This window comes from Piliocolobus tephrosceles, unplaced genomic scaffold, assembly GCF_002776525.5.
Source record: "Piliocolobus tephrosceles isolate RC106 unplaced genomic scaffold, ASM277652v3 unscaffolded_26909, whole genome shotgun sequence".
Taxonomy (NCBI): Eukaryota; Metazoa; Chordata; class Mammalia; order Primates; family Cercopithecidae; genus Piliocolobus; species Piliocolobus tephrosceles.
The window spans coordinates 1-9,515 of record NW_022309764.1 but is presented as its reverse complement, the minus strand read 5'-3'; the positions used below and the strand labels follow the sequence as shown (position 1 = coordinate 9,515).

Below are 9,515 nucleotides of genomic sequence, written 5' to 3'. Positions count from 1 at the left end.
CAGAGGGCAGGGCTTTTCCAAAGGTCCCTCTGCCCTGGTTCTGGGACGGGGCGGGGGGGGGCGGGGGGGAGGGGGGGGGGGGGGGCGGGGCCTCAGGTCTGGCCTTGCTTTAGATTTGCAGCGTGGCAGCACCTTCCACTTCTGCGATGCCTTGGATGGGCAGCTACGGGGCAGCGTGGAGCTGTCAGCCCCAGGACAGGCAAAGATCGCAGGCGGGGCCTCGGTGTCTGACAGCTCCAGCACCTCAATACATGTGTACTCGCTGAGTGTGGACCCGAACACCTGGCAGACCCTGCTCCATGAGAGGTGGGCCCAAAGAGGGCAGGTCCCCACTGACCCCAAGCAACCCTGCTTTTATTTATTTATTTTTAGCCGGGTGTGGTGGCTCACGCCTGTAATCCCAGCACTTTGGGAGGCTGAGGCAGGTGGATCACCTGAGGTCAGAAGTTCAAGACCAGCGTGGTGAACATGGTGAAACCCTGTCCCTACTAAATACACAAAAATTAGCCGGGCGTGGTGGCAGACGCCTGTAATCCCAGCTACTCAGGAGGCCGAGGCAGGAGAATGGCGTGAACCCGGGAAGCGGAGCTTGCAGTGAGCCGAGATCGCACCACTGCACTCCAGTCTAGGTGACAGAGGGAGACTCTGTCTCAAAAAAACAATAAAAGGCCTCATTTATTTATTTTTTAAATTATTTTTTGAGGTGAGGTTTTGCTGTCTTGGCCAGGGTGGTCTTGAACTCCTGGTCTCAAGCAATCCTCCTGCCTCAGCCTCCCAAAGGGCTGGGATTACAGGGTGAGCCACTGTGCCCGGTCCCAGCCTTGCTCTTGGGAAGGTCACAACCTTGGGGCATCTGAAAAGTCCCAAAGGCAAAGGAGCACCGTGGCTGGAACCAGGTTGTGGGAAGGAAGCTGCAGGGGTCATCTGGGGCCTCAGCTGCCAGGACTGGATCCTAAGGACCAGACTGAGCCCCAGGCTGCTGTGAGGACAAGTGGTGGTGTGAACATGGGGGCCCAGGTGAGGGGGCTGCTCCCCGAGTCTGGACTTAGAGTCCCCGAGTCCACCTTTCCCCATGGGATCCCATTCCCGTGGGGAGCCCACAGAGAGGCTGCCGGTGCCCAGGCAGCCACAGACGTCTGGAGGGCCCCCTGCACCCCCTCCCCCAGTGGCATGGGGCTGTGGGGGAGGGCAGCCATCTTCGGGGACTGCGGCCCAGTGAGCTTGCGGCTCCTCGGACCACAGGCACCTGCGGCAGCCGGAGCACAAAATCCTGCAGGAGCTGCGGAGCCGCGGGGACAACGTGTATGTGGTGACGGAGGTGCTGCAGACACAGAAGGAGGTGGAAATCACACGGACCCACAAGCGGGAGGGTTTGGGCCAGTTTTCCCTGCCCGGAGCCATGTGCTTGAAGGTATGTAGCCAGCCCCGGGCCACACCTGGCCCCACATGGGCATGCAGCGGCGGGTGATGGAGGCAACGGGGCTGGGCTCTGCCAAGGACCCGCAGAGCAGCTCCCAGCCCTGCGCTTGGCTGCGGAGCCAAAGTCACCTCGCGGCCGGCCTGCCCCCAGCACCCAGCCCACACCCACACCCCACAGTCTGGTGCCCAGGGCCCAGCCCTGAGCCCATCTACACGCCTCAGGGTGAGGGCCAGGGCCACCTGAGCCAGAAGAAGACGGTCACCATCCCCTCAGGCAGCATCCTCGCATTCCGAGTGGCCCAGCTGGTTATTAACTCTGACTTGGGTGAGCTGGAGTTGGGGGTGTCTCGGGCCCAGGCTCTGGAAGAGAAGCAGGGAGGCCTGGGGAGAACTACCTGCCAGCATGGGCTGCTATGGGCCCCTGGCTGAACAACGTCCTGTGTCTGGCAGGTGACTGAGGTCCTGTGCTCTGGTGTGTGGGTGATTGAGCAGGACCTGAGCTGGACAGGGGAGTTCCCAGTAGGGGAGGGGAGGGGAGGCTGGGATCTAGGTGACATGCCTGTCCCTGTCTGTTCCCGCCTGGCTGGCAGACATCCTTCTCTTCCCGGATAAGAAGCAGAGGACCTTCCAGCCACCCCCGACAGGTGAGAACGGAGAGACCCCAGCGTGGGGTGTCCCGTGGAGGAAGCACGCTTCCTTGGCAATTGAGGCTTTCTTCTCGTGTTCTCAGGGCATAGGGAGGCCGGGCAGCCCCCGAGGCGGTGGGCACCCCCCATACACACACAAGGGGTGACACAGGACAGCTGACCCTGGGCATCCCTGGCCTCCCTCCCTGCCCTGGGCTGCCATTGTTGGAGGTGGTGACCGGGGCTGTGACGGCCCAGGGAAGGCCTCAGCCCTCTCTGGCTCAGACACCCATCTCCTGCACTGACCAGCCCTGCCCTCCCATACCCCTGCCCAGGCCACAAGCCTTCCAGGAGTGTAGTCGCCTGGCCACAGCTGCTGCCAGGCCTCTCCATGATGGGGTACCTCCCCAGCTTCTTGGCAGGTCAGTGCCCTCCTGACCGCCCTGGGGACCTTTGATGGGCTCTCCTTCTGCCCCCTGGGGTCTGCCTATCCTGACCAAGGCTTTCCAGGGCCCTGTAAGCACCTAGGCAGTGCCAGCTCCTCTGTCCCTACAGATGGGGTCCCTGTGGAGGAGACGTTCACTGAAGACTTCCAGGGCCTAAGGGCAGAGGTGGAGGCCATCTCCAAGGAACTGGAGCTCTTGGACAGAGAGCTGTGCCAGCTGCTGCTGGAGGGCCTGGAGGGGGTGCTGCGGGACCAGCTGGCCCTGCGAGCCTTGGAGGAGGCGGTGAGCAGGAGGAGGGTGCCCGGGGCACACAGGGCCTGCCCAGCCAGCCAGGCTCACCTGCCCCTCCCATGCCCATAGCTGGAGCAGGGCCCGAGCCTTGGGCCAGTGGAGCCCCTGGACGGTCCAGCAGGTGCTGTCCTGGAGTGCCTGGTGTTGGAATCCAGAATGCTGGTGCCAGAACTTGCCGTCCCCATTGTCTACCTGCTGGGGGCACTGACCAGTGAGCGGCCCCTGGGGGCAGGTGGGGAGTGGGAGGGAGAGAGGTGGGCTTTCCCAGATGGGCCTTCAGGAACCCCCTCTTACCTGACTCTCCCAGCGCTGAGTGAAACGCAGCACGAGCTGCTGGCGGAGGCGCTGGAGTCGCACACACTGTTGGGGCCGCTCGAGCTGGTAAGAGGGTTCGGGCTGCAGGAGGATGGGCTGAGCCAGTGGAAGGGGCCCTGTTGCACCTGAGAAGGGATGGTATGGGCAGGCCCAAGGTGCCCAGGTTTCCCCATCTGACAAACTCCTGCCCTGTCTTGGCAGGTGGGCAGCCTCTTGGAGCAGAGTGCCCCGTGGCAGGAGCGCAGCACCATGTCCCTGCCCCCCGGGCTCCTGGGGAGCAGCTGGGGTGAAGGGGCACCGGCCTGGGTCTTGCTGGAGGAGTGTGGCCTGGAGCTGGGGGAGGACACTCCCTACGTGTGCTGGGAGCCGCAGGCCCAGGGCCGCATGTGTGCACTCTACGCCTCCCTAGCACTGCTATCAGGACTGAGCCAAGAGCCCCACTAGCCTGTGCCCAGCATGGCCTGGCAACTCTCCAGCAGGGCAGAGTGTTTGCCCACCAGCTGCCAGCCCTAGGAAGGCCGGAAGCCCAGCAGCCACGTGGCCAGTCTGCCATGGGGCCCAGGAGCTGGGGCAGCACAGTAAAGTGGTGTACGAAGGAAAGGCTGGTAGCAGAGTTTTTGAGGGGTCCTGGATCTGGGTAGGGTGGGTGGGGGGGGACAGTACCCATGCAGGATCAGGAGGGACATCAGGGCCACGTGCAGGTGATGTCTGGATCGTCCGGCTTCTTTTGCACCCTAGAGCTAAGGGGAGCCCCATGCTGGGCTTGGCCACTCTAGAGTAATGGGCCCGTGGCTCTGCCTACCCCTGTCTGTGCGTTTCTCTGCCTGTGAGGAAGGGCAGGGCGATTTAGGTGAGACAGTTCCACCAGGCGTGTCCATGGCTGAGGCATGGCAGGAACCTCTGCTTCAGGGAGCTTGAGGTGTGTGCTGCAGAAGGGCGTGGCCATCCTCAGCCCACAGGGGCTTTAGGGGTGCAGGTGTGACTGATGACAGGCCCTGCCTTCCTGGGGCCATGCAGGAGGTTCCCCGGGAAGCAATACTAAAGAAACTGACCTTTAGTCCGTTTCACCCTCATGTGCTTGCCTGAGCTAAGAGCCTGGAGAGAGGAGGTCCCCTGGCCTGTGGGAATTAAGCAGGTCCAGAGTCACATCAAGCTGCTTACTTGCAGGAGCTCAGCAGCTGTGGCCTCCAGGTCCAGGGAGGGACACGCAACACTTGGTGTGGCCAGGGAGTTATTGCTTCTGGGAGAGTGGACAGCCTTCCTTGGCGGGGACCAGTCCATCTGCACATGGTCGCTAGCCTTCCCTGCTTCTAGCAGGGCACACAAGGACCACACAACTTGCAGAGCTTGCAAAAGAGAAGGAACAGTGGACTCAGCTACAACTGGGACATTAAATCCACCAGAAAGCCTGGTATCCAGGCCCAACAGTGATCTTTTTTTTTAATTTTGTTTTTATTTATTTATTTATTTATTTATTTATTTATTTATTTATTTATTTATATTTTGAGACAGAGTAGTCTCTCTCCGTCGCCAGGCTGGAGTGCAGTAGTGCGATCTTGGCTCACTGCAACCTCTGCCTCCCGCAGTTCTCCTGCCTCAGCCTCCCAAGTAGCTGAGACTACAGGCGCGCACCACCACACCCGGCTAATTTTTGCATTTTTACTAGAGACGGGGTTTCTCCATGTTGGCCAGAATGGTCCCGATCTCTTGACCTAGTGATCCACCCACCTCAGCCTCCCAAAGTGTTGGGAATACAGGTGTGAGCCAACTTGCCTAGCGGATTTTTTTTTATTTTTATTTTTTAAGAGACAGGGTCCTGTTCTGTCGCCCAGGCTGCGTAGTGACACAATCATGGTTCATAGCGGCCTCAATCTCCTGAGCTCAAGGAGATCTCCCGCCTCAGCCTGCTGAGTAGCTGGACTATAGGCACATAACACCAGTCCTGGCTAATTTTTTAATGTTTTGTGGACATGGGGCATTGCTAGGAATAGTGACATTAACATTGAAACAGGAGACAAAGCAAACTCCAGATATCTCAGATCCAAGCTACAGAACTTCCTAGACACTCCCACCCACAGTGTAGGAACAAACTCAACGCCTCTCAGACTCATGGTCCTTCTTTGAAAACCCTTTCGGGTGACTCAAAGCATTTGAAATGGGCAGGCACACAAGGCAAAGCCTCGGCGCCCTGAGACCATCAAGGCCATGGCACGTGACAGGCCACACCTGAGCCCCATCTTGAGCATTGCAGCACCAGTGAGCTCCCTGGCAACATTGCCCATTAGAGATTGGGCATCAAGGCCAAGACTGTCCTGGCCCGCTGGCTAGAGGTGGAAAGGGAATGAGTGTCAGGGTGCACCTGCCCTCTTGCCCTCCAATCTTAGACCCCATTGGAAGATTTGCCCTGGGGTGGGCTCTCTGCAGGTGGGTCTGATGGACCCCAGGGGCCATGGCATCCCCATGGAGGGACCAGCCCCCTGTGCCACCTGGAGCCTCCCAGGAATTCCAGCAGGGAAGAGTCACACTCCGGAGACCAGGTGGACTTTGCATGAACCTCACTCCTCCTGGCAGGGCAACCAGGTTCTGGGCAGTGCCAGAGCAAGGCGGGGCTGGACACATTCCTAGCAGGCAGCTGTGTGGTGCAAGCCATGCCTGTACTGCACACAGCCTGCTGCAGGATGGCGCGGACTCTCCCGGGCACCATGAGGGAGGGGAGGAGCACGGGGTGCTGCCTGCACACCACAGTGCGCTCCCCGCCTGAGCCCCCATCTGGAGTGAGCATAGCATCACTGTTGGGTTTGCCCGCAAGACTGTCCAGCATGCTGTGCGGTGTGGGCAAGCCTCTGCTAGGCTGGCAGCACGTGCTTGCCCGGGGGGTGGCTCCTGGTTGCAAGGTGAGCAAGGAGGCCGGGCTTGCTTCCCTTTTTGGGGCTGCTACCGAGAGGATCCATGTGGCTGTGTCCTGAAAAACGTCCCTGCCAGCGCTGAGGGTGTGCCCCCCATGGGTGCTCCCAGCCTGTCCTGGGAGGTGCGGACCTCGGACAGATGGCTGGCTTGAGAGCTTCCTGAAGGCTGGCACGGACGTCCAAGGTGCTTCCATCTGACCTTCACTGGGCATCTGGTGGCCTCTGGCCTCTCTGACCTTCTATTGATCTGTTTCTTGTATGTTGAATCCCGTTTTGGTATCTGCCATGGAGGATCCAAACTAATCCACCAAACCTTGCCCCCTGCTCCACAGAGACCCTTGCCCTTGACCTGATCCTCAGCTTCCTGCATATGACCTGCAAAGAGACCCTCACCCCAGTGCTGACAGCTCTAACCCCATCCATTCCATGCCTGTTAGACCAGAGTGCAGCTTCTCTTACAGTTAACCCAATGTGACCTGGCCATAGCCTGTGCCTGGAGCCTGCCTGACCTTTAACCCTGCTGCCAAACCGGCTCTTTACCTGGGGCCACGTCAGGGCCTATGGCTTATGACTCCAGCCTGAGCCAGATCTTAGACCAGGGTCAGCTCCCATAACCACATTCGAAACAGATGTTCAACGTTTTCCATCCATGTGTGTTTATTTTAGATGCTTTCTGTACGGGAGCTGGGGAGACAAGTCAGTAGGACCCCACGCCTGCTCCTGAGGGGCCCCAGTCTGGGGGAATGGTCCCAGCCCTTCACAAGGCTGCGCACACGCCCTGTGCACGTGTGGAGGCTTCACTGAGGGGGAGGCTGCAAAGGAGGCCTTGAATGTGAGGACATTTCCAGGCAGGTATCCTAGGTGCAGGAACCTGCTGTACAAAGTCAGAGAGGTGAGCGCACAGCACTGGCGGCTCCCAGAACAGCCTCTTCCTCGTGTGTCCAGTGGCGCGTTCCTCATTTAGCCCTGGAAGAGGTGCTGGGGTAGTGTCATGAGTGCTCAGTCTGATTGGACGTGCACACAGGACCCCCACATCTGAACCCCCAGGTGTGATCCAGGGCCTGCCTGGTCCAGCTTGGGGGGAGGTCGGGGCAGCTTCTGGAGAAGGCCTGGCTCCTATGAGGCCTGACATGATGAAGGGGGGGTGATGATGGCTTGGCTGAGGGGGCACAGCAGGTGCGGCTGGGAGACAGGTCAACACTCTTGAGCAGAGAGGATGCCCGCCAGGAGCCTCAGGATGCTGGCAAGGAATGGGTTGCAGGATGAGGATCGGGGGTGCAGCTGCTGGGCCGGCCAAGGCCCAGACAGGCCACAGCGTCCTGTCCAGGCATGAGGTGGAGACCCAGGAGGGCAGCCTATGGGACCACCAGCTTTGGGGTCCCCCACCAGACTCAAGAGGCCAGGTGCCATCTGGGCCAGGAGCCAGTCCCAAGGTGGGGCACGGGGCACGCTCCAGGGGGCTGTGAGAACAAGAGCCCTGACGGGGACAGATGGGTGCCAGCTGTCCCTCTGTGTCGCCATCAGGGCGGTGGGTGCCTGAAAAGGGGGCACGGGGGTGGGGGGTGGGTGCGGGCACTGGCATCCAGCACCAGGCCCAGGGAGCCCCCTCCGTCGGGGTGGGGACGGGCTGCTGTGCCCATGGGGTCCTCAAGTCGGACCCTGGCCCGCGGGTCCCAGCCCCCAGCCTCAAACTCAGCGGGGTCCGGAGCAGCCCCAGCGGCCCGCGAGGCTCGGGCGCTGGAAGGGGCTGTCGGCGAAGACTGGTGGGGGCCGGGCGGGGCGCGGGGAGAGGTGGAGGAGGCGGGGCCCGCGGGGGCGGCCCAGGGCGCGGGCCAGCATCGCCACCTGCTGGGCGGACACGTGCGCTGCCGCGGCCACAGCCGGCTCGGGGTCGCTCTGCAGCCGCCCTAGGTCTGCGAAGAGATCGCAGCTCAGGCTGGGGAGCCCAGGAGGGCCGAGTGCCCGGGCCCCCGGCCCTCCACCCACCGCTCCGCCCTAGCACCAGCCACCTCTCCAGAACACCATCCCCTGGCAAGGTGGGGCCTCACCCTGGAACAGGGAGTTCAGTAGGTCCTGGTTGATGTAGCCGGGGCTGGCGTGGTGGACAAGGAAGCCTGGACCACAGCAGATGCATGACTGCGGGCCCCACAGCCCCACAGGGCGGGACTGGCCCAGCTCCCAAAGCCCCGGTGCCAGGGGCAGTGTGACCCCGGGCGGCCTCACCTATGAGCACGGCGGCTGCCCGGCGCAGGGGGTCCTGTGGACTCCGCAGGTAGCCCTGGGTCTGGCTCAGGAAGTTGGGCACGTGGCCCGGGTATCGCTGAACCTGGCAGGACAGGAGGGTGATCCTAAGTGTGGAGGAGGCTGCAGAGCTGAATCCAGGGGCCGGGGTTCCAGGGGAGCCCCCAAGGCAGGTGGCATGGTCTGAGGCCTTGGACTTGTCCCACCAGTAGCCTAGTTTGGCTGCGGTAGAAACGGTTTGGGGGCCCCGGTGAACCCTGGAACAAGTGGGCAGCTGATCATACCCCCTTGTGGTCACCTTGCTTCCCCTACTGACCAGGCGGTGGCAGAGGTGGCTCAGGGCCTCGGGGCTGTCATAGTGGGCCACGGTGACCATCTCCTCCAGCAGGCCCCAGCAAAAGGCCTGGTCGCAGCGGGCCAGGGTCCACTCTGAGCTCTGGGATACGAGAAGGGAGCCGGGTCAGGGGTCCAGGAAGTAGAAAGGCAAAAGGTGGGGGGGAGAAGAGGGGGAGCAAGGGCATCGGGTGAGGGGCAAAAGAGCCCAGGGCAGGGGCCCGGAGTGAATCTCAAGGGAAGAGCAGTAGTAACCTGGTCGCCCGTGACGCCTGCCCCTGAGGTCCTTGGGATGGGGGAGTCCCTGACCTGTAATTGTCGGAGGGGAGGCACGGTGGGAGTGGGGAGTGTTGGATGGCATAGGGGTGGCATGGTGTGGGGGGCAGCTGACCTCAGCAGCGTCCCTGCTGGGGTCATGCAGGCGCAACAGCAGCGGCACGAGACTCTGCAGCACCAGCTTCCGCAGGGGGCCGCGGAGCCCCAGCCGGAGCCCGCCCCGGCCCCGGTGCACCAGAGACCCAAGGAGCCCGACCGCCGAGGCGCGGATTGAGTCCCGTGTCTGCGTGGGAGGGCGCCGTCAGGGCGGGCGGAGCATGAGAGGGGCTGCAAGGGTGGGAGGGGGTGGCCAGCGCGCGCGGAGCGAGGAAGCGGGGGGTCTAGGGAAGGTTGCTGACTCAGTGCGATCTGGGGACAGGGAACAGGGCCTGGAGCTGGACCTGGTTGGGAAGCCTGGGGTGCCCCTACGGGGGGTGGGGCTTGGAGGGATGGGATCTGGAAGGAAAAGTTTAGCGGGGAGGAGCTTGGCGGGACACGGCCTTGGAGGGGCGGAGCTGGGCAACAGCTGGCGAGCGGGGCGGGGGCGGTCAGGAGGGAAGAAGCCTGGGAGCGAGAGCCTGGGGAAACCGGGCCTGGGAGGGAGCAACGGGAGGGGCGGGGCG

At 62.2% G+C, this 9,515-nt stretch overlaps 2 protein-coding genes across 2 annotated transcripts; one reads left to right on the top strand and one right to left on the bottom strand.

Annotated features, from left to right (window-relative positions):
- Positions 1-71: 71 nt before the first annotated feature.
- GSDMD (gasdermin D) lies at positions 72-3,697 on the top strand (the record flags this gene model as incomplete). The annotated part of the gene is made up of 9 exons (XM_026451015.1): positions 72-306; positions 1,243-1,411; positions 1,642-1,744; positions 2,010-2,063; positions 2,381-2,467; positions 2,601-2,773; positions 2,852-2,993; positions 3,090-3,163; positions 3,299-3,697. Coding segments are annotated over 9 exons (1,280 nt in total), but the record flags the coding sequence as incomplete, so codon positions are not given.
- Positions 3,698-7,560: 3,863 nt separating this feature from the next.
- LOC113221687 (maestro heat-like repeat-containing protein family member 6) lies at positions 7,561-9,136 on the bottom strand (the record flags this gene model as incomplete). Its single annotated transcript, XM_026451014.1, has 5 exons — positions 7,561-7,916; positions 8,052-8,117; positions 8,227-8,329; positions 8,561-8,680; positions 8,969-9,136. Coding segments are annotated over 5 exons (678 nt in total), but the record flags the coding sequence as incomplete, so codon positions are not given.
- Positions 9,137-9,515: the final 379 nt, after the last annotated feature.